This window comes from Haliaeetus leucocephalus, unplaced genomic scaffold (genome assembly GCF_000737465.1).
Source record: "Haliaeetus leucocephalus isolate CR32 unplaced genomic scaffold, Haliaeetus_leucocephalus-4.0 Scaffold484, whole genome shotgun sequence".
In the NCBI taxonomy this organism is placed as follows: Eukaryota; Metazoa; Chordata; class Aves; order Accipitriformes; family Accipitridae; genus Haliaeetus; species Haliaeetus leucocephalus.
In genome coordinates, this window is record NW_010972920.1 from 4,338,417 (window position 1) to 4,363,165 (window position 24,749).

General features: G+C 41.0%; 1 protein-coding gene across 1 annotated transcript in view; it reads left to right on the forward strand.

The window, feature by feature from the left end:
- The window catches only part of UGT8 (UDP glycosyltransferase 8), a 47,936-nt gene that overhangs the window by 1,161 nt on the left and 22,026 nt on the right, over positions 1–24,749 (forward strand). Inside the window, exon 2 of the mRNA XM_010575545.1 lies at positions 18,946–19,769. Coding sequence (XP_010573847.1) covers positions 18,948–19,769 — 822 coding nt within the window. The 5' untranslated portion in view covers positions 18,946–18,947. The remainder of the gene's footprint in view (positions 1–18,945; positions 19,770–24,749) is intronic.

The following is a 24,749-nucleotide window of genomic DNA, read 5'->3' on the forward strand; positions in this document are numbered from 1 at the left end:
GGACACCGACTTTGGCTGGGTTCAGCCATGCGTTTGGCTTTGCCCCATCTCCAGTAACTAATCGGAGCGGTTAGCGGCCCCTCGGCGCGGCCGTGAGGGGCTGTCACCTCAGCCGTCCCGCAGTTACGTAAGGCGGGCAGCCAGGGTTGCTCGTGGGTGCCGGGCGGGTGTTTTACTGCCCCGCCGCAAACTTGAAGGCGTAACGTGAGGGGACACTCGGGCTGAGCGTTCGGCCTGGACGTTGACCGAGTTCCGATCAAAACTGCCTTGCCTTTGAAGGAAGAGCGTTGCATAATTGCTGCTGTGCCTCCCCTGTGGTTTAAAAAGAAGGAAAATGGTTAAGCATAAACTTCTAAGGGAATATGTCAATAAAGTTGTGGTATTTAAAGAGATACTAAATGGTATCTTGTCTTTTATGACTTGTTTACATATGCGTTTTAGTAGTGACTATGGAACAATGGGAAACCATTAAAAAATACGCAGCCCGTTTTGCAGGCTCATCAGAGTTGCCTGGGGATGAACAGCAGCGGGTAACTTTAATAGTAGAGGTCCTTGAAGGTCTCCCCCCGACCCAAAGCAAACACCTTGAAAGTAGTATTTTTGCTTTTCGTGTTGTGACTAGGTGATTTAGTTTTGGGAATAGTTCACGTGATATCACTTTTTTCTAGGCACTTATTCTAAAAGTTGCCTTGGTTACATTACCTATCCGAAGCTGCCTGCTTTTCCAAGCAATTATCACACAAGGTCACTTACATATTTTAGCTGAGCTGGTTTTATAGCACCAACACAACGTAGTGTGCAATTAACCTTTACTTCACATTTCCTTGTTTTTCTTCTTTTGTTTCGGTCATTGATCAGGCTGAACACTGGATACTGCAGTGGCTGTTTTTTCAAAACTGCTAACCAGTTCATGTTAGTCTTATACTCTTTCAGGTGGCTTTCATGCTATTGTGAAAATATTTTTGTTGAAATACAAGGAAATGAGTACTTGGCCTGAAGTGCTTGCATATTATTTTTAATCTTTGCACAACATTTTACGTCAACAGAAGGTCTTTGTAGGAAGCGAGAGGAAAAAAAATGGTTTACTTCTTGTCATATGTGTCTCGACTATATAGACTCTAAGGTGAGAATCATGTTAGAGTTCTTTGTAAAGGCCCTTTACATTTTATACTCTCAGAGTACTCTAAGCAGTTGGGTGGTTCTGAAGCAGGATTTGGATGGAGAAACCTATGGGACTAACTAGGGCTTGAGGAGAGGGCATCTGAGACAATCCCTGCGTCCTCATTCTGCGCAGGGTGGTGTCACCTGAGCTCTCCGAGTCCTCTCCTTGCCTGTGCGAGTGGAGTGGAGGGCAGCTGACTCTTAAGGAAGTGGTAACGAAGCAGTGTATTGGTTTTTATATGCTGGTGGCAACTGTTAACTTACCGAATGGCTACTAGCTGTTGTAGTTCATTGGCAGTCATTGCAGCTACAGGTTGGGTTTGGCCTGCGATCGAGGCAGGACTCTGTCATAAGTCCAGATTGGTACCCTGTGATAAACTTGGCTATTTTACTTATTGTTTAGAGAAATTGTAGGTAGTTAGAACTACCATGTTCATGAAATTTCAATGCCATGTTTATCATATCTAAAACACTTTAGGGGTGGTTATCCAAATCAATCCTTTGGAATGACAACTGTGTTAGTTGGTTCACGTGGAGGAACTCTGTTGGGTTAGTGAATGAATGCCGGGGGTGCTATGGACCATGACAGCATGGTCCAATCAGTTTGTAGGGGGAAAAAAAAAAAGAGACAACCTGCCATAATTCTCTGCTGTATACAATTTGCTACAGGTTGACTTGGTTGATTTCAAGCAATATGTTTTATTTCCAGGACTGGAAAAAAATTTATCCAAGTTTCCTCTGTGTGGTAGGTGTGTTACTACGTGTGCAGACATTGGGTGAGAAGGTACTGCGGTAAGCGTCATCATCCATAAAACAGTGCCACTGAGTGTAGCTTCGTGTATGTCCTTCTCTGTACCTGTTGAGACTTGTACAGAGGATGTGTTTTGCTGCAAGATTCCTCCTACCACTTCAAAAATGTTCTGCGCTTAATTATACTAATAACTGTAACAACGATGCCTATCCTATTATTTCTGATTTTAACTGCCGAGTATTTTATTGCCCACGCCTACTTACCTTTATGTTTTCCACTTTGGGCTCTTTAAAGTGCTTCCTTCCACATCACTGTTTTAGTCAGGTTGCTTCCTTTAGAATAGTACCAAGAATTCCTCTCAGTTTACTAGTACCATCTTGATTGAGTCCCTTGCCAGTTACTTACTAGAAAAATCACGCTACAATATTAAAAGCTATTGAGATGTTTGTTGTAAGATCGTGTTCAGGAGTATTCAAGAGGTGCTCACTAAATGAAATACCTTTTCTCTCCAGATCCTAACTTTTAAAAGAAATGCTTTTATTTGTGTTTTAGTATGCTAGAGTGATATTTAAGAAGAGAATAGGATTGTGTTTGAGAAATGCTGATGCATTAGAAGCGTTTGAAATCATTCACTTTCTTTTGTTGGGATTTTTATTCTTAAAAAAATTTTCAGCATGGTTTTACCTTTTTTTTTTTTTTGTTGCTGTTGCTTTAGAAAGTATCTTTGGACTGAAAACTGACATTGTGGTACAGCTCAAAGTATTTGTGAATAGGCATTGTAGTGGGCTCTCCTCCCTGTTTTCCAGGAGTAAAATACACTAGAACTGTTTGATATAATTCTCTGTCCTGAAATGTGTGGTGGTTTTTTTCCATTTTTTCCCTAGGACAACTGTGCTTGGAGTGAATTTCTAAGTCTTGTGACATAAGGTTTCTTGAACCCTTTGACAAAATATTTCTGGTGTTTTATGACACTTGGGATGTATACATCTTAAATGTTCAGGGTGTGAGGTCCTGTTAACACTACTTGTAGGGAAGAAGTCCTTAAATTGTCTGTAGCTTTGTAAAGAAAACCTCTTAGGAGTTGACTACCACTATTTTTTCATTGCAAGTCCATTAAAATATTTTTCTTCATAATGTTTTATCATCTAATCGGAGAAATTTTTCAGCTCTCCTTTTTGCTGTTAGATAATTGCACCATGCTATTTTTGAATTATTTTTTTATTTTGCTAATTACAGGAAAGATTTTGTGCTGCAGTTCTTGACTTGGGGCCAGTGTGTTACAGTAGCAGTGAGTCCTTTCTTTTGGAAGCCTCTGAAATTTTTGGTTTTTAACATAGTTTTGTGTGTGTTATTAATTCCTAAATATGGGAAGAGTTGACAACACTACCTGTGGTTTTATGGAATAACTTAATTGTTTAGCTGTTAGAAGCAGTACACCTAATTGACTATACCTGTGACTATGGGACACTTACTGTGTCCTTGCTAAGTCTTGAGCTCTTTGATCAGTAGATCATTTTGTAGAAAAAGAATAGCTACTAGCCCAGGTCAAAAAGGTGTTTTTAATATGCGAAGAAGTGATGGTAAATGGAAAAAATAGTAGCAAACTTTGGATTTTAACAAACTGTAAATGTAACAGTTATGATTTAAGGGGTTTGAAAGACAATGTAGATAACTTTTCTAGAAGATACAGTTCAGAGTTGCAAAAAGTAGTTATAATCTGATTTGTTATGACAGTTTCTCTTAAGTAGCACAGTTGTCAGGCACATAATTTTATTTGTATAGGGGAACAAGTATAGCTTTCTTCTTTGTTCTATGCTGTTCTTTCCTCCTATGAATGGATGGTTCAGCTTCCTGAGAAATAAGTGACTTAAGACAATTTTCCCTTCTTACTCAATAACTGTAGGGAGAGTTAATGGGAAATCTTGGGTGAGCTTCAGATTCTGAACCAAGTTAGAAATGAGCCTTGATGCCCTGGTGAAACATTATGCTTTTTAAAAAATCAAACCAAAAAATTATGAAGGCTGTCTCTTAGTGTATTTAAGGGGAGGTAGTAGTGTGAACATAAAAGGTGGAGGACTTTGAGTTCCTTAAACTAACACACTGTGTTCCATCAGAGAAATTGTTTTTATCCATATGTTAACACCAGTCTTTAAAAAGTTATTTCATACATTTGTTACATATGAGGATTGAGTGCATAGCTGTAGCATCAAATTTTGAAATTAAAGGCCTCAATTGTGAAGATTTTTGATTAAAATGCAGTTACGTATGCTGAATTTGATGGTTTTTCTCTGCCCTGCCCCCAAGTTGGAAGTTATTTGACTTAAGTCAAACAAATAAGGCTTTGTAATTTAATGCCAAGAACACCAATTCATAAAATAAAGGTATTTAAAAAAGAATTGTAAAAACTTCCAACAAAAGTAAAGTACTAGTGTTTAAAAAAAAAAAAAAAAGACCAGTACTCAATATGTTGTTACTTACTTGCCATTAACTTTCTTTTCAGGACATCATTGTCGTCCTCCCAATTTAATGTTTAAAATGAGAAATTCTCAAATTCAGAGAAAAGTCAGGTATTTCCTAGCTTACAGTATGAATGGGATCAAAGAGGCATATGTCTCTGGATTAAATCTGGGTTAGGAACAGGAATTTTGGCCAGAATACTACTTTAAACATTAGAATAATTTAAATGATGTGTAGATGCAAAGCTCGCTTTCGAGGTGAAGCGGGATGTGTGACTGAGGAGCCCGCTGCAGCTGTCAAACCCAGCAGCATAGTGAGATACGCTTTCTGCAACATGCAGTGCCTGGAGGGGGAATCTACTTTTCTGAATGCAGTTGTACATCTCTCCTCTTGGCTACACCTGTCCTTGAACTGATCGAGAATGCAGATTTAGTTACTAATTTGAATCTCTTTTGTTTTTTGGGGAAAACTGTTTTCCCCCCCCCCCCCCCCCCCCCGTTTGATTAAATATTTTTGTCTAAGATGAAACATGGGAAATAGACATAGCAGTAAGAATGCAAACATAGGAGATGTGCCAAATGCATAAACGTTTCGTACTGCTGGAAATTCTATAATGAAATCTTCTTTCAAGTGAGCACTTAATTTGGTTTCTCACTTCTCACTCAATTTAAAAGCTGTTACTGAGTTGTGGTAGTAGTTTACATTGCATATGTTTCAGATTAATAAGACTTAGTGCTTTTTAAACAAGATAGTTGTTAGAGAATGTAGATGCTGTATGCAAGTAGTTAAGTGTTTATTTTGTAAGTTTGCTTGGGGAAGCCAGTTCTGCCAATTTATCACAATGCAAACAGGTGCTGAAAAGTACTTTTTTTTTTTTAATAGCATGGATGTGCTGAGATGTTAAACTTGGACCTTGGTAGCAGTATCTTTCTCAAGCATTCTTGACTAGAAGGTTGCTGCCAGTGAAGAGCTTGCAGATGAGGTTTGGCATTGGCAGTACTCAGTATGTGCTGCAGGCAGCACTGCCTCTGCAGGAATTACCCTTGGGGGCAATGAAAGGCTTAACCCGCTCTGGTGCCTACAGAGTCAGTAGGTCAGAAATGTTGGCTAGAAGGCCCTCTGGAAGGTCTTGTGCAAATTTCCACTCACTACAGAATTGTTGGCAAACGTAAGATCAGGTCAGCCATGGCTCTTTTTCTTCCGAGTCCTGAATACCTGCAAGGATGGAGGTGCCTCATCCTCTTTGGTAACCTTTTCCAGCAGCCCAGCACTCTTCCAAAGGAAAAGATTTTTCTAATGCCAGTCTGAACTTTGTAAGCTGCAATTACTGTTCCCTCCAGTAATGGCAAACTGATAGCCAAGGAATTTGGCTATGAAGCTAAACGGGATGATCTGACAGGGTGGATTGGCTAAGCTGGAAACGAACATGTACTCTGATCGCTCCCATGTTTTTTGAAAACTGTTGTTTCTATCAGTTTGCTGCCTGGTTGCCAAGTCAGGCTTGTGTCTGTTCTTCATGGTCCTTGGGCACAATCTGAAATTGTGTTCATAGCTTGTAGACCATAGGTAGTGCTGGCTGCAGATCTTCTTGCGGTGTAAGGTGTAGGTCAGTTTTTCATCCGGGAGGCCTGCCGTGCTGGTACTCTCTGAAGTGAGCTACAGGCTGTGGGAATCTTGCTGCTGCTCCATACCTTGCTGGCAAAAAGATCTCGAGCTCTTCTGCTTTCTTCTAGGCTTCTCTTCCACTAAAGCCTCTTGTGCCTGAGTGAGCTTGGAGGAGACTGTCACAGTAGTCTAAATACAACTTGTGCACCAGTGTACTATCAATACTGAGAAAAATTTGCTGGAGATTTAGACCCTTGCTTAAGCCTTGCTGGTCCTTGGAAGAATGTTATTTCCTGTCCCTGGGCTCAAAGAAACTGAGCTTTGAGAGGGGTGTGTTGATAGGTACGGTGTTTGGTCCCTGGGCACAGAAGTCTCTCCTAAGAAATTGAGCATAAAATGCTTGTGGGAAGGTTTGCTTACACATATTTGTCTTCACAGCACTCTAAAGTGGAAAATTTCAGGTGTTTTTTAGTAACATGATTAGATAGGCCAGTCTAGTGTTTGGGGTATCCATTGCCTGTGGGGCCTGAAAGTCTATAAATGTGAGCTGTTGGTATAAATCCTGTGAGGACTTGCATGGAAACTCGCCCAAGAACAGTTGATGACTATCCAAATTTTTCTTTCAAAGTTGAGAATCTTCTAAAATAGATCAGAGTCTGGTGTACAGTGTGTCAAATTTAAGAGTGTAATCTAAAGCTGCCACGTTTCTTTGACGTTTCATAGTGATGAATCTTCAATTACTTCGCTTTGTGATATTTTGGTAATTGTTTCGCTTATTTATCAATTAGCTTTATTTTCGTGAAAGTACACTCAAAAAGATGGGAGTATCCTAAAATTAATTTAATCTCAGACTACACTTTTTATTAAACAGTCAATCTTGCATTAAACTATTTACTAGTAAAATAACTTGATAGCCTATAGCAGGGCTGTAGTTAAGAGAACAAGTTTCTGTTGTAAACACCCATCAGATATTTGTTACTATATAGTGATAGTGTTCAAAAAGTCTTAGTTACTTTTCAGAAGTGGAGGAAGATCTTCTCGTCTCCCAGAAAGTGCAATTTCAAGGAGTAGGAACACACATGTGTGCATGTAGAAGCACTTGATGCGCATCAGGGTGGTTTGTTGTTGATTTGTTTTGGTTTTACACCCAGAGCTTCCTCTGCGAATTGTAGTCTTAGAGCTGTCAATCATCTTTGTCTTGACACTCTGCAACCTTTGGATCTATGTTTCCTTTTTTCCTTAATATTTGTAAATTAACAGGTTGTACTTACGTCTGATTGTCTTTGAACATCTACAAACCTTATCTTTAGACCCTTTCCTTTCTGAAGTTATAATCCAGCCTTAGTCAACTACTGATACTAGAAATTGGCAGGAAGTTTCTGTCTATTTAAAAATCTTTATACAGCTACTGCAAAGAAACCTGAATATTTTCTTACTCCTTACTGGAGTGTAGTCTGCACCTTTTAGAAGGTGCCCGACTTGATTTCTGTCCCCTGTCACTCTGGCAAGTGATGCGGTCTTGCTCCTAAAATCAGAATCTGAGAATTAAACTACATAGAGAGAAAAACAGTTACATACAGTACTTTTATCCTTATTCTAACGACTGAATTCTGCTAGGAGGTGGTTCAAAGCAGACACTATAAAACACAAATCTGAAAGTAAAAGACAATTGGCTTTAAAAAAACTCTACCTGTAAATTTCAAAACAGAACCTAATGATGAACAGACTGAACAAGCTCAGTGTTGTCAGAGTGTGTGTTGTTGCCGCATGCAGTCTTGAGCAATTAAATTATTTTAATTGAGCTGAATAAGAGCAAAACATTATTAAATCAAGTATTTTAACTTTAATCAAAGTTCTATTTCCCACTGCAGAGACAAACCTGCTATAGTTTCCCTTGTGATTCTGTTTGTGTGGCTTACTAAAATGTAGTTACTTGCTATAGGATGAAGTCAGATACTGAACAAAGAAATTCATTCAGTGCTTCTAGGTGTCATGTGATGGCGTGACCAGGGAGAGCTTGTACCAAGCTGAAGCTAGCTGTAGTGAAAAATGAAGCATCCCCCCCAAACAATTATTTAAGTTAAAATACAATCCCAGTAAAATGTGTTTAAGTTAAAACCTAATGTTTCAGATCCTGAGACTCGTTCATGATGCAAAATTCATGCTTGTGTGATGGTAGCATGTAACTATAGGCTGTGTTTGTTGCGCCAACAGATTAAGCTTACTACGAAGTTGTGCTCTGCAATTTCTTCCAGCCGCTTCTTTGGAGAGTCATTTTAATCAAAGGAGAATCTGTCACTGATTAAAGTGTTTAAAATTAGGTAGAGTTGGGTTTTTAATTTTTTCCTTCTTTCTTTCTCTCTTTGATACTTCATTCAGCCAGTATTTCAACCTGTTTTTTGATGCCAGTGTTAAAGAGAAGGCTTCTTGGGCAGCTTTGACCCTTCTGGAGAGGCGTCTTTGTCTCCATCAGCTGCTGTGGCACTCACAGCCCCTGCTTTCTGCAGATAGAAGGTTTTCTTCTTTTCTTTTTGCAGTTTTTCCTGTAGCTCTTGACTGTGTAGCATGAAACATGTTCTGGTAAGTTAGTGTGTTACTGGGCTCTTCTGGGCAGCACAGTGTCACACAGCAGGAGCAGGGCCAGCAGTTTGTGAGCCAGTAAATAATGTCTTAAACAACACTGGTGTTTCTAGGAAGTGTGGAGTAACCTGTTGACTTCTCTGTGTTAATACCCGCACCCCTCGATGTCACAACATGATTTCAGGTTGCTTGCTTTCTGGTGCAAAATGGTTGCAGCAAGTTGAGAAACATTGCTTTCCGATGTCAGTACTCGGAGGAGAGGTCTCCAGAAGTTGAGGGGACTCTGTCAAGGGACTTGTATGTTGGTGCCAAAATGCTGCGTCTTCTGTGAATTCACGGTAGCTGTGAGGAAGATGTATAATTTGTCAGAAAGCATTCTCATGTTGTTTTGGATGCACTAGACAAATCTCTCCGCAGGGAATATACGTCTCTCGCTTTCAAATAGATGGCTTTTTTGCTATATGTAGTCAGCGTTTATCTTTCCAAGGTGCTGGGGGTGGAGTAACCACGGGCAGCAAGGAAAAGACCTGCATAATGGAGAGCGCCAATGCGGAGAAATCCGAGTCGCTCGTGCATGGATTCAGGTGGCATTCGGTTGAAGGTGCATAGGTTTTGGAGCAGGCTTTTCGTTCCTCAGGTTTCTGCGCTGTGCTTCCCGAGGTCCAGGAGGGCATGTCGGCTCAGTTGCAACACCACGTGTGGATGTGGTCGGCTTTGCTCTGGCGCAGGGCCCGAAGTACGAAGCACAGCCTGACCTGATGTGTCTCTGCACCCTCTTCCCCCCCTGCTCCCAGTTCTGGGGATACAGCGGTGCTGCGGCCGGGAGCCTCTTCTGGTCTTGCTATACTGCTTTGGACCGAGGCCAGCAGCGGTAAGGATGGGGCTTTTTTTGTTCGTGCAGCACTTCGAGGCCTGGCTAAGCCTTACAGAAGAATTTGCAATAGCACTCAGTTTAAATAAAACATTGACAGGTGGACTAGTACCTGCAAATGCTAATCCCCACTACATAATGTGAAAGACTTATAAAGTACCTTAAAATACCCCGTTTGAATCGCCCAGTGCACAGCAGGACAGAAAAGAACTCGCTCTTCTTGCTCTTTTTACTTTCATTTGTGTTATTAAGATACATTATTGAGGTATTTTGAATTAACTAGCATATCTGGTAGGTCTGTGAACATTAGTGTTTCATAGGGTGTAAAATCTTTATGAAGCTCACTTTCATGCAGTTAGTTGGACTGAATCTTGAAAATGGATACTGCTATGATAGTGACATTCAATAAAGTAAATATTTTTAACTGTATACTGTTTGCTCAGTTCTAGTGTATAGAGTGTTAAGAAATGTAAGTCGTATGAAGGGGAATGTGCCTTTGCCCTGTTGTAACATACTTCATGTTATGAAAACATTTAATTAGACTTCAATCCTTTACTCTCAGGTAAATCTCTTCTTGACTGATGCTGTCAATACTGCAGTATTATAAACCCAAAGTATGCAGGCCTTGCTATGGCTTATAAGTGACTTCGTTTAAAAGATTGCATGTATTGCTGTTAATAACTTTAGAAATTTCGCCTAAGTTTAGAATCTTTTCATAGAATAATAGAGATAATCTTTGTAAATATTTAATCTTTTTCAATATGATCAATCTTTTCAGAAGTTTAGGATTGTTTTCTGTAACTATGAAGACTCATTTAAAGCCGTTCTCTTCAGAAAGCCAGTGGCAAAGTGCTACCAAGAATGTTCTACCTCGGTCACTTGCTAGAAGTTCATCCTAATAGGACATTATGCCTTGCATAAGAGTTCTGTTCCTGTGTGACTTCTTAAAGATCTATCTGCTGGCATGTCCATTGAAAATATTTTGGGTACTAACTGTAAAACCTTATTTTGAAAGAGAAGTACCTCTTCTCTTCTACCTTGCTCCCTTTTGAGCGAGGATTTTTAAAATCTGTTTTCCACAACTCTCGAGCTCAAAAGCTTAGGTAAAATCCTTCAGTTTTTGATAAAAACTGTTACACAGATAAGTTGTTACTGAAAGGGGTTTAATAAATTGCCTATCTTTTTGACTCCCTCTTAATAACTCCTTTGCTGTTTGCATAACCGACACAGTCTCTGACAGATGATGACAGTGACATCGTAATGCCTATAAATCTTCCTCTCTCTTTTATCTGTGATGTGACATTCTGGTACTCATTGAAATGCTTCAGTCATTGGATAGAGGGATGTAGTTGTTCAAGAAACTGTACAAAGTAAATGCAAAAGTCTGCCCTTGTTTGTGCGCACTGATTTCTTACTAATTATTTCCACTAATTTCTTAATTTATTCATTTGGTTGAAATAGGAACTTGTAGTTACAAGCCAAATCTTACCACTCTACCTAAAACCTTGCAACACAAAATAACAATCATAGCATGCACTACCTCAGCAATTAGTAACAAGATGTGCGATAGGAAAAATTTAAGAATATAAATCCAAATGTGCAATACCTGTTACCAGAGTCTACCAGAGTCCTAAATAGTATAATGGTTTGCTGCTCTGACGCTCTGTGCATTCGCACATTTCAGATACTTTTGTCTGTTTTACAGCACGTGGGTTGCATAATAGCAACTGCTTCCTAATCTTAAACTGCAGTTTGCTGCCTGAAGTCATCTTATGGGCCTGATTTGCTTTAATGCTCCTAAAAGATTATGGAGTAGTATTTCCTATTACCTACAGAATGTGTACAGTACAGGAAGCACTATTATAGGTTAAGAACATATTTTACAATTGCCAGCTTAAAGGGTTTAGGAATCAAGTTGTGCTTTTAGCTTGAAGAACATGGTGTTTCTTACTGTCATCTGTTATGCCACGAATTAAAATCTTCCTCTGTGATAATTTGATCGTCTTCTGAGATTTGCTGTTATACATAATTTGGTCAGCGCATTCTCTCACGTGGGTAGCATTTCCTTACTCTGGTGCTTGGCAAAAAAATATTGATGTGGGCTGGTATTAAAGAAAATGTTTTGAGGGGGACTTGGAAAATTATTTGTATTGTTTCAAGAGATGTCTTGGAGGATGTTGTGAATAGAAAGACAGACCTCTTCTTTTCTCTGTTCGCTCTTCCCCAGTTTTGAATCAATGCACTGCATTCATGCTTGTGTCTTATGTATAAGTTTTTGTCTTTCATATCAGCTTGCTTGCATGTGGCTGATACAGCTAAGATTTGGTTGGGGTGCATGCGTTTTTATCACTGAATCATCTTGTAACCAGTGTTAGAGAACCTTTTGTTTGTCTTCGAATACTTTCTTCCTCTTTCAGCTTTATTCATAACTGTAAGTGCGTTTTGATAGTTGTTCTTGCTATTTGAGTCTTGAGAAAATGCTTTGCTTGCAGGGCCTTTGGTCATGCAACTAGCAGGGTTTGGTTCTGTATTTAACTGACATGTTTACAAGCCTGTGAAGGTTGGATACCATGGTGTATCTGTAAAACTGTTTTTAATAACAGCTAAAGCAAACAGATTTGCACATAAAACAAGTTTAATGTCAATGGGATCTTGAGTAGGCACAGCAGAACGGGAGCTTCAATAAATCGAGTAACACAGGTAATGCATCAGGTAACAAACCGAGATCCATGCTCATTTCTTTCTCCTCTTTTATGCTTCCTTTTTATAAAAAGCGGTAGTAAACTGTCACCAGTAGCTGCTTATGTGCTTTTCAGAGGGAGTTTGTAGTGCTCTCAGAAACCGGTTGTCTTTCAGTCACAAGTTAGCGTTTTTCTTGCCATACTTTTGACTGCATGTCTCTTCTTACAGCTACAATACATACTATCTTAAAAGAAATAAACGCACTATAGAGGTTTACCTGTGGTACGTGCTGCTGTTGGACATGGTAAGGTGGGTTGGCTGCTGAGGTGACACTGCACTGCTTATGGTTCTGACTTTTGAGCTTGGATGGAGATACAAGCAGGTGGAGTAACTGATGTCAAGCTGGTGAAAGAAAAGCAAGCGGCTCTGCAGCAGCCTGGCCTGGAGCCCGCTGTGGGCATTTGTGGTATGTAACTGATAACTGGTCAAGATCCACTATCCCTATGTGGAAACCACATCAGATTTGCAACTTCTAATAATAAGTTCAGTTGCTCATAAAATAATACCTTTTTTTAATATTTGTTGTCAAAAAAAGTTTTCTGTTTTTCTGCCTTTTGTTCCAATTGGCTCAGATCACTAATGTGAAATTTTGGAGAGTTTACAGCTCTAAAAGCAGGGTTTGTATTCTCCCTTCTAAAATACTGAGTTTTGTGTAATGAACTGATAGTGAAAAGAGTACAATTCTCTGAGGAGGATCAAGTAATAAATCTGTACGTTACCAGAACTCTGGTGGCAGTTTGCAGTACACACGGTTTGCTGAAATGCATACAAATCTCAAATATCCCCCCTTTTTAATAATTATACTCCTGTGATGCACATCATTAGCTTTCTGTTTGGGCATAGTCATTTCGGTGCTAATTAGCATCCACGCTTAGGTTTGCAGAGGTGGATGTCTAGTTGGTAAGCCTGCTCCTTTTAATGTGTACTGGTATCTGTTAAATTGTAGTGAGTAATTTGAGCTCTTTGGGTAAGGCGAGAGTGCTCAGCAGCTAGAAAGATTGTTCCTTTGCTGTCAGTACAGCGCTGCTGTTTAGTTTGAAGGACACCTTTCTACACAGAGGTCCCTGTCTGCTGACCAAAGTGCCCAGGTAAACTCAATGCACCTTAGCAAATCCAAAGAAGGGCTGAAAGGAAGGGAAGAACTCGAAAAAGCTAGTAGCATCACTGAACTCAATCTCTGTAAAACTTTATTTGCCGCTTTAGAAGTCAGGAGCGTTATGTGTTACTAGTGAATAAAAAGGACTCTTTATATTGTTAGGTATGTGTAAGTGCGCAAGAAGTGTTTACTTTTTTGAGTGATGATAAGTATTCGTGCAGTTTGAATTCAAGCTGTGCTGCATATGGAGGCGCTTGAGAGTCTCTTTTGCTTCTAGATCTCATTATAATGGAGGAAAACACTGACAATGGTATTGCTGGCTTGAAAATGGTTTTTTTGTGAGATTCAGAAATAGCAGGTAGGCAGCCAGTGGTGTAAAGCAGAAAAAAACCCCCCAAACATGTCTGTAATTTTTAATTACAGAGTGATTAGCAGATTAATAACGACTGGCAGTAAATCTAATCTTCAGTGCGTATTCCAGTACTGTAATTGACTGTTAAATAAATTATTAATTGGAATTATTTTAAACCCATTTTTAAGATTGAAATATAACTACAGTATTAGTTCACTTTTATAATATTAATTTAAACATTAAGACTTTTTCTTATAATTTATATGAAAATAAACATCGTTCAGTTTGTTTCCACATTGCCTAATTTTCATGCATCAGGCCTTTGTGAACAGTTGGGGGGAAGGATCCTTCCCTTTATTTTTTTTTCTCTGAAAGTCACCAATGTCTGTATAGTCACACTTCTTATTCTAGATCCTGCTTGGTCTTTCTGGGTGAATGGAAAAATACTTCTTTAAAAAAATAAAAAAAATAAAAATCAGGATTTAGAACTCTTTTGGTCAGCTGAAAACATCCCTCCAGCAGTCTTCTGTGGATGTGCTTGGTTTTCTGTAACACACTTTAAAGCTCGTACTTTCTCTTTCATTTGAAAAAAATGTGTAGGTCATTAACTTTACTAGAAGCTGTTGGAATAGGTTTAATGTTTAACCTCTTGGTATTTCTTTTAATATTTAACTTTTTCTTGCTGCACTAGAATAGGTGATCTCTTTACAGTTGGCAGTTGGTTTTACTCATATAAAGCCACTCTGCGTCTCTCTTTTTTTTCCTCCATACCATTGCTTTCAGGGCTTTTTGGCTGAAAGTAGTAATGGCTTCAGTTAGGTGACAATTTTGTGGGGTGTTGTTTGGTTGGTTGGTTTTGGTTTTATCAAATTTTATAAAATTTGGATTTTTCTTTTCACCCTCTATTATAAGAGGATGTTATGTGCCAGCTCAGACACCAAAACCATCTTACTTAATGGAGGCAATTCCTAAGCAGAAGGACTTAAGCTAGAGGTAGAAAAATGGTTTTATATTGTTAACTATCTTGGAGGAACACATCATCCTCTGGCTTTGGCTTTCCTTCGTCTTTTCTGTCAGGACGCTCGACAGTTCTTTTTCGTGCTCCTGGTATTCGGCAACAGAAAGCAGTTGCACTGGGTGATGATCCTTTTTATTTATTTTGGCAAGTGATTTATTCTGGGAGTTCACTGCTGGAGTATGACTGGAAGTTAGTGGGAAGAGTCCCTGTGCTCTGGTTTTGATTAACTGCCTTCCAGCTGAGCACCACCTCTTAATTTTCCTGACTTCTGTAAAGCCCCCTCTGCTTAGGCGCTGCGTACTGCTTTTGGAGATGAGCTGAATCAGAAATTCCCATGGAAATAGGCAAGTCTCCGCAGCTCTCCCTGTCTCGGTGGAAATACCTGATATGCTGGAGGAGCTCGTTGCTGAGGGTGGTCAGAGTGAAGGGACGCCGGGGACTGAGCCTGGAGCTGAGCTTGCGTGGTTGCGTGTTATTGCCCTGCTGACGGCACTGAGCACCTACCTCGTCCCCTCTCCAAGTCTGCCAAATGGGAATTAGGCTTGTGATTAATTGGCTTACAAAGTGCTGTTACATATTGCCCTCGTTCCTGCTAAATACAAACTTTCCAAGCTTCATTGTCAGCGAGGCTTCATCCTGCAGGTGCCTGCCAGAAGCTCAATATAAGGTCAATGCCTTTTTTCCCCAGTAAAAATGTGACTTAATTGGCATTTTTCTAATAGCATCATGTGTTTAATATCTCTATGGCTTGGAAGGTCCTGTACATATATTTTCCTGTCCCTGTGGAAGATGCTTGCGTTGAAAAGGGGAGTTGCATAACACGTTTTTGAGCAGTGATTATTTTTTTTATCAGTTCTGAAGATACTGCAAACTACAGTCTCCTGGGGAAGCATGTTGTGTTATCTCTTGATGCTGGTACACCTCAAGAGGAGGGGAAAAAAAAAAAAGTTCAGTAAATTGCTTGCAGTTATATTGGCAGATTTTCATGTTAGGCAGGTAGTGCTTTATAGTGCCTTCACAAAGAGTAAAATGTCCACTGCGATTCCCATTGAAAATGCTGCTGCTCAGTGAGGGTGGGGATGGCACCGTCAGCATCCCAGGGAAGTACGGCTGTAGTTCTCATGGCTTTTGGTGGCAGGGGCGTAACCCCGGCTGTGGAAAATGCACCTTAGGGCTAAGGATTGTAGGTGCTGTGCTCCAGGCCTGGATTGGATCAGAAGATCAAAGTACAGCTGGCATGCCTGCGTCTGGCAACCTGTTGGATCATGACTAGCCCTTAGGCTCCTGGTACCTTTGATTTATACTGCTGATAGAAATGTTAACTGTTTCTGAGTTTCCCAATCCTATACCTCCATTCATGGTTTTGTAATATCGCTGTTGTTGACAGGAGCAGTAACTGAATACCGTGGGAATGCTTATAGCATGGGGAGATGTAATCAATAATGGGTTTTTTCCAAGTTTGATGAATTGTTTTTCTTGGATATTTCATTGACAAACCAATATTTACTTATTTTTTTGAAACCACGCTTACCTAACGAGTGTTATCCCTGTTGGAAGATAGCTGAGCACGGCTTATTGGTACCAATATCGAACGCTATGCCAAGCCTGCGTACTTCTGCATTTGCACAACCGTCTGCTGTGGCTTGGAACCTGCGAGTGTTACAGGCGGGAGCCAGGTGGGATGGGGAGCGGGGCTGGGTGCTGGCACGTCCTTCGAACTGGAGCTCCTGGGAGCGCAGCTGACCTCTGTGGGGTGCTGCGGTTTTCTAGAAAGCCTCCAGTGAAAGCAAAGGCCTGAACTAAAAAGGCAATTTAATAGCTTAAGCTCTCTGGCAGGTCAGGCCTTCGTGCTGGGAGGTAAGCTGTTTTTCATGTAGTAAGAATGCTTTTTCCAACTTTATTGGGGAGTGAATAGGATTGCTGTTTAGTTCGATTTAACTACTACTGTTTGCCAAGGAGATGTTTTAGGGTGATCTCCAACACCCTAACTGAAGCAGCTTAGAAACCAATTTGATCTCTCCTGATGTCAATGACAATGGTGCAGTTTAGCGAAGATCTCATATGCTACTGGTAATATCTGCAGCAAGTCATTTCCTCCTGCTTCCCCTGAAGTGTTATTTCTGTAAAATTGAGCTTTGTGCCTAGAAACAGTGAAGCCGCCAAGTACTTCCCAGAATGCTCCGTCAGCCTGTGAATGCGGTGGTGGTTGTGCGGAGATCTCAATAAATTCTCTGTGTTTCAGTTCCTCGCTACTTGCCCACGGATACCATAAGGTTTTGCTGTGCATCTTTGTGCTGTGGGCTTTGTCCTGGGAAAGAAAAAAAAAAAAACACCTCACACCAAAAAAAGCACATCTGCTCAAATGAACGTTTTTGTGCATTTTTATGTGTGTGTACACGCACTACTGCTGGTGATAATTTGAAATTGGTAGAGTTTTCTAATTGATGGTTGGTAGTCTTCTAGGCAGTGGCGAACACTTTTTGAAGGCAAGTGTGGAGCAGGCTTCAAATCCAGTAAGAAAACTTTTCACATGAGAAACTTGATTTAAATAGTCAACGTACCTTGTGGTGATTTTTCCAACTTTACTTGGGCTTGGTGCATGCTTATAATGTTTCGAAGTCAAGCCACTTGCAGAAGCTGGAGTAGGACAAAATTGGGGCATCTTTCAGAAAGCTCAATATTATATAGTAGCAATACAAATGTGAGATGCTCTGTTTCTGAGCTGGTAACCCACATAACATTTAAAAAACAAGTGTCTAAAGAAATTCCTGAGCACTCTGTTGTAGAAGGGTTATAAGACTGCACCGTTAAGGAGGTAACTGAGTAGCAGTGTTACCTGTTTCTGTTTGCTTATTTATAAAGGACACTGCAACAGACGTGGGTTTCCACATGGATTGGTTTGGCACAAGAAAAGAGCAGATTGTTTGGTTTGGCTTGCACTTGTTTCTCTGTCCTAGAAGGGTTAAAGCGACTGAGGAGCTTTCTGACATTCCCTCTCTGTACTGCTAATGCGCTTTGCTTTCATCTGGTCCATACAGTGTTTTACAGGCTTTTTCACCAAAACACGGGGGGAAAAAGTATTTTCCCTTTCCCTGGCAGCCTGCTACTGTCAGGAATTGTGTGTGTTTAGGACAGCAGTGGGGTTTTCAGCATAGGTTAGAGTTCGTGCTTGAGTGCGTGCTCAAGTGCTGATTTAAGTAGGTTCAGAATCGAGTACTCCTAGAAGTGCTTCAGTGGAAGTTGCGATGTTCACGTATGTAGTACAAACTGCCGTTACTTCACTCGTTCTCGTACACAAAGTGTAACTTTTGAAAGCTCATAGTTAAGTTGGTTCTTATTAGATGCTAGCATCTTCCTGCCAGATTTTGACTTTCCACTCCCATGAGTCTAAGTGTTGACACTAGAGAAAATCATTGCATGAATTTGCATGTCCTTTTAGGAGAAAAAAAAATAAAAATCTTTATCTTCTCTATTCCCATTGGCTTATAGGAAAACAAAACGGTACAAAATGTTATCCTTAAATCAGGATAGAGAGTTGAAATTTGAAGGAGGACAGCTTGAAAGCTTTGAGTGACTATCAGACAAGACCTTGTCGTAGAAAAGCTTGTAACTGTAATAGTAGTGTGAAGTGTGGCACTCTCAAACTACAGAATTAAAATGCACATATTAGAAGTTCCAGTCGAGGGGGCAAGACTGTATTGTATTTATAAGAGTCATCTTATATCCTATGCACTGAAAATCACCAGTGCATCCTTTGGGTCTCATGTAAATAAATAGAGGATTTTAGCCTTTGGGTCTTTGAATGTAGCATCTTTCTTATTCACTTACTATATGACAATGACAATAATGCAGATGTGCTTTTAAATATAATCCCAAATGTAGCAGGATCTTGCTTTCAGAGCTGACTTCAAGATCTTAACAGCTGTTGGATGGCATATATAATTTGCAAGCGGTGCATGTGGTATCTCTGTGGATTGTCTCAACCAACCTGATTGCCCCGGCTGGTTTTCCTGCCATTTAATGCGGGTGCCATATCAGTACCTGTGTTGGAAGAAGTCTCTTTGTCTGCCCTTAATGCCAGATGAAAAGAGAGGGAAGGGGAAAAGGCAGACCTTGCTGGAAACTGAGCACTACCAAATGCACTCTGAAGCGGAGTGGCTCTCTTGTTTCCTGTCACCGCTGCAAAGACGTCTTTGAAATAGGGAGATGTGATTACCTTTCATGGGACAGCCGCATCATAACTTCTTTTGAATTCCCAGGTAGCGTACAAACTTGTTTTCTGTTGATGTAATGCTTCTATTTCTCATTTCAGCTATGAAGCCGTACGCTCCAGCTTTCATTCTCCTGTGGAGTGCTGTCGGGATAGCGAGGGCTGCCAAAATCGTTGTTGTGCCGCCAATTATGTTTGAAAGCCATCTTTATATTTTCAAGACTCTGGCCTCAGCCTTGCATGACCAAGGTCACCAGACAGTGTTTCTCCTCTCTGAGGGCAGAGAGATTCCTCCATCTAATCACTATAGACTTCAGCGCTACCCAGGGATCTTTAACAGCACCACCTCAGATGATTTTCTCCAGTGCAAGATGAGGAGTATCTTCTCGGGGAGACTGACAGCCCTCGAACTGTTCGATATCCTGGACCACTATTCCAAGAACTGCGACATGATCGTTGGCAACCAAAACCTCATGCGTGCCCTGAAACAGGAAAAATTTGACCTGCTCCTGGTAGATCCCAATGAGATGTGTGGATTTGTTATAGCTCATCTTTTAGGGGTTAAATATGCTGTCTTTTCCACTGGCCTCTGGTATCCAGCAGAAGTAGGTGCTCCAGCTCCCCTGTCTTACGTTCCAGAATTTAACTCGCTGCTCACAGATCACATGAACCTATTTGAGAGGATTAAAAATACTGTTGTTTATCTTATTTCAAGATTTGGAGTCAGTTTTTTGGTTCTGCCAAAATATGAAAGGATAATGCAGAAATACAAGGTTCTGCCAGAACGGTCCATGTATGACTTGGTTCATGGATCCAGCCTGTGGATGCTTTGTACTGATGTAGCGCTGGAGTTTCCAAGACCTACGCTACCCAATGTTGTTTATGTGGGAGGAATCCTAACCAAACCGGCCAGCCCTCTGCCAGAAGTAAGGTTTGCTGAGCTTTACAGTAATTTCTGTGGTATCTGGTTGACCTTGTGTGATTAGTGGTAGGTTTTAAGCAGTGAATTTCAAATGGGATCTAGCATCTTTTGTTGTTGCTTGGTGAAATACACCTTTGTGGTTGCTCAAAGTAGCTTGGGGTGGTGGTGGGGGGAACTGTCAGACACAAACTCATCAAAATGAGTCTTTTGTGGTTGCGGGAAGTATTTTGCTTTTGACTAAGGTGCTTAATGGTACAGTAGAGGAAAAAACAGTGCACGCTATCTTGGAAATTACATCTGTAGCTTCTAACCAGGTCTGGGTTAAATTGGGAAGGAGGGAGAATAGATGAATACTGCTTACACTTAAAGAAGCCCGCTGATAGGTTATACTACCTAATTTCATGGTATTAGTGTTTCTATGGAGAGTTTGCTTCCCTTGGTTTGATGGTAAAAACGTCTTTAGAACTGGGTTTATATAAGCATAAAGGAACTGTGTATAGGCCAAGAAATGGAACTGATGTGAGTTGACATAAATGGCACCACTACTGTACTCAGATATGAATTTTTACTGTACACTTACTGGCCATCAGGTACTGAACTTCAGACTGAAATAGTGATAGTGACTGGACTGGTTCCAGAAATCCTGGCTGCACAGATTAATAATTAAGTTTGATTACTTCAGTGTACCATGTGATCTTTGACATCTGATACCCAAGAATGCCTCTGTTTAGCAACATAATGATGAGTGACAGGCAGAACAAAATTTCACAGAAAACCATGTCATTTATGCTTCCATTCGTGTATACATAAACAAATAGATCTTGAATTGGAGATGATTATTAATGGACACTTCTGTCTGGGTGATAAATAGGTAGGTACACCTGCAGTCTTCAACAATTTGCTTCTAAAAATGTCTTGTTCAGCTTTTGCTTATTGCTGCCAGGCCCACTTTTCATCTGTTTTAGCCTGAAAATTGTGGAAGGCTGGGTGGGGTTTTGTTGGTTTTTTTTTGTTTGGTTTGGTTTGGTGTGGTTTTTTTTTTTATTATTTGCAGTGTTGGTAGTGTCTTGACTTAGCAGTACCTTTTTTCACCAACTCAGAAAACATCAGACAGTTCCCTGATTTGGGCTGCTGATGTGGAGCACTGAGGCAATTCCCTCATCTTTTTTTCCTCCCCTGTTCAACTCTAAATGCATCTGAGCCGAATGAGAGCAGGCACGTGCACCGCACTCTGAACACTCTAGTGGTTATATCCCAACATACACTCTTGTCTGTTCTCCAGGGTGCCATCAGAGATGACCATATCAGTGCTGTTTCTAACTGGTTCTTCCTGAGTGTACATTGATGTGTTTGTGTTTAGAAAGTGTCAGACTGTGCAGACATCCCCAGAAAGCAGTCTAGAGGTAGCCCTGTGCTAGCTAAACAAAGTTCAGCCCTATTCTCTGAAGGAAAACCTTGCCGGCTGGGTTGAGTTTCAGCTCTTCATTTTCCAAACTGATATTTTCTTGTTCTATGAGAAGAAAAATGTCTTTGTTGCATGATAAATTTGGGCACTACATTAACATTGTCTACTTTTTGTCTCAGTAGATTGGTCTTTAGGGTAAAAAAATTAACTGTCCTCAAAAGTGGATACTTTCTTTGCTATAAAACGGAGCAGAAGAAAATGGAAGGAGCAGTTTCCTTTCAATGTTTTGCTATAGGGATGTGTGTGTGTACAGATATAGAGATTTATGTATTTGTACACACATATAAGTATGTATCTGGAGCCTTTTGAGAATATATTTCTATGTACTTTTGAAATTTACTCTGGAACCACAGTTGTTAATCTGTTGCAATATCTTATGATGCAAAAAGGTGGAACAGAAAGTAAAACATTTAATACAACCAGACTGACAGTGACCTTGAAATAGACCTGTGGGTAGAGTACATGCTGGCAAATACTTATTACAGTGGTGGGGGAAAAAAAAAACCCCTGTAATTATTTGTGAACTGAGATATTATTTACCTTCTCTTCAGTTTTATTGGGCAATTCATTCTTACAATGTTCTAAGCACAGGATTTGATTGAAAGCGAGAGAGACAAAGTGAGTGTGTTCATCTTTTATCATATAATTTGTCCATGCCTAAACTGTTATGCATAATCCACTGTGGTATGTATTGTAGGTAAATTATTGGGTAATCAGTTTGTTTTTACTGAACAGTTAGATAAATTCATAACTGTCGCTTTATTCTGGCAGATTAAAATTGGATAGCTAGTGCTGCCACTGTTTTCAGCTATTGCTGCATCTCAAAGGCAGGAGCCTTCGCTAGTTTATTTTCTGCAGCTTTTAGCCTGGTGCATTAAGGTAAGCCAGAAGCAGAGCTGGTTCACGTTTCTGTGCTGGGCTGGAAATGGTGATGCTTCAGGAACTGTCTCATAAATGAAAGCGATGTTCCTGGCCAGAGGTGATCATCAAAAGAGAGGGGTGTGTTGCTGGACATAATGGCTTCAGCAGGCAAATTTAAGCTGCTATTGGCAGCCATTCAGGTATCTTACATTCTCCAAAACTGCTTATAAGTAGCCTATCCACATTTTCTGGTAGAGTAGTGTTAGGAAAAAGATCTGTGTTGTTTTTTCGAGTCAAAAATACCTGCTCAAAACAAAATACCAAGCACCTCAGCAGTGGCACTGCTGCCTTGTTGGCAGAGAGAGTGTTATTTTCTTTTGGGGGGGGGGGGGGGAAAAAGGAAAAAAGTGGTTTGTTTAACCAAATCAGATTTCCTACACATAACTGAAAAGCTCTAGTTTTCTGCTAATACGTAACGTCTTAAAAAGAAAAGGCAGAGAGTAGCAATTAATCAAAGAGGAGACAAAGGTCAAGGCCTTTTAAACTGTTACGGGATGGCTGTTGTTTAATTCCAGGGCATGTGGTAGCTCTGTTTTGTGGTTGCTCAGAGTCTGCACCTGTGTTTTCCTTGAGCTTTCTTGAAAGAAAAGTTAGAAAAACACGGCTTTAAAGGCAGCGTGTATCAGGGGGTGCTGAATGTCCGTGTCCTGTAACAGCAAGTGTGTGAGGGGAAAACCAAACCTGACTCTTGCTTTGCTCTGTCCCTGTCCCATCTGCATGAATATTTTGGTTCAGGGCAGTGGAAGGGTTCTGTAAATCCCCCAGTCATCCCCACGGACTGCCTGCTGCACGTTCCCTTTGTAGAGTATTTTGGCGCAGGTAAACTAGATTTATTTGGGAGGATGTTAAGCTGGAAGCTTTATTTCACCCGCGAACCAAAGGCTTGCTGGTGTCTGATGGGAGACACGAGGGTCTCGGTAGCAGGGTTTGGCCTTTCGGGCGGCGTGACGCGGTTTGCGGGGAGATGCTCAGATCAGGGACCACAGCAGATGCAGCCAGAGCCAAGCTGCCGGAGCGTGCCAAGCCTCTGCCGCGCTGGCACGGCGCGCAGGTCGGGGCAGGCTGCAGTCCCTGCAGGGACCGTATGTTAGCCGCGCATCTCACACCTCACCAGTGAAGGGAACTGGTCTTACTGGGCTATATCCTTACTGCTCCGCACAGGCCGGCGGTAGCGGATCGCGCCGTCAGCCGGCGCGGCGGGCAGGATTTTTAATTGCTGCTGGGCTCTGTAGCCGTGACGGCCGCAGCGTGTGCACCCAGCTGCGGTATGCTAAACCCCAAACCGTGTCTTCGGCTTGCAGCCTGCCCGGATGCCTCGGGGGAAACCTTCGCTGATCCTCCTTTTTTTTTTTTTTTTTTTTTTTTTTTTTTTTTTTTGCCTCTCCCTCTAAGGCAGCGCCCCGACGTGGGTCCGCGCTTGGCGCAGCTCTCTTTTCGGGAGGGCTGATGCTTGCTTTGCTAAGCTGGGTGTAGGCGATAGGCGCCGCGGGGTTAGTCATCTTCTCTGGTAGCTAGCGTGCGGTTTTCACGGGTTAAAGTGTGTGGGTTTAGAAGGTGCTTCTTGCGTAATGTGCTCTGAAAAGGCAAGGAGGTGGTTAATGTGGCTGCACCCATTACCGAGTAAAATCTTACATGCATGTGGGAAAGAGTCCAGGGTTTGTATGGTTAACTCCAAAAAGAGTGTATTTTGAATTGCATAGAGGACAGCACGAGCACAATTAGCCTTAAAAGAACAAACACTAGGGACAGACCAAGTATCAAGTCCTTAAGGTCATTGCTGACTTAAACTATTAAGTGTATGGTGTTAGCTGGCGGTGTTTTACAGATAACTGGCAGTGGCCGTTAGAAAAGTGAAAGGCTCCTCTGCCTCTTTCTTATTACACTTTTCCAGAGGGATCTTGCAAAGCCGAATGAAGCTGGCTTTTTAAGGTAACACACATTTTAAGAAACAACGGGGGAACCTCCGCTATGGCATTTAAATCTTGTGACTAGGTTGATACATAGCTAGGCATTAATCAGCCTGATAAGATAAGTCCTTGAATCAGGGTAGAAACCCGACGGGTGCTACAAGCAGCCGCCTTGGGAAATACCTGGTGCCTGGTGAGGAGGGGACAGAGCACCCTGGAAATGAGCAGGTGTCCTCGCTGCGGGAAAAGCAGCCGAACAGTCCCAAAAGGACTCCTTTCCATCAGGTAATTAATGGTGTAGGTGCATTTGGACGTAGGTTGGATCCTGCAGCTTGGATACAGTTGTACTCGAGACAATCTGTGTCAGTGTTTACAAAAAAAAAAACCAATCACAAACTAAAATGATGCATACCCTGCAGTTTTTAAGTTGAGCTGCTGCTTTTTCACATCAGCACAGCTTTTAAAGTTTTATAACTACCTCTGTGTAACAGTATGGTTTTTTTTAATGCTGATCTTGTGGCGGTACTTTGGACTGAATGCCATTTGTCATTGATAGGAAAAGAGAAACAAATGACAGTTGTTGGTGGTTTTTTTTTTTTAATTCTTCCGTACCTGAGTAAACTAAATTCGTGCTACAAAGGAGGGTGTTCATGTTTCAGAATTAGAAGCTGTCCTTTCAGCCATTGCTGTC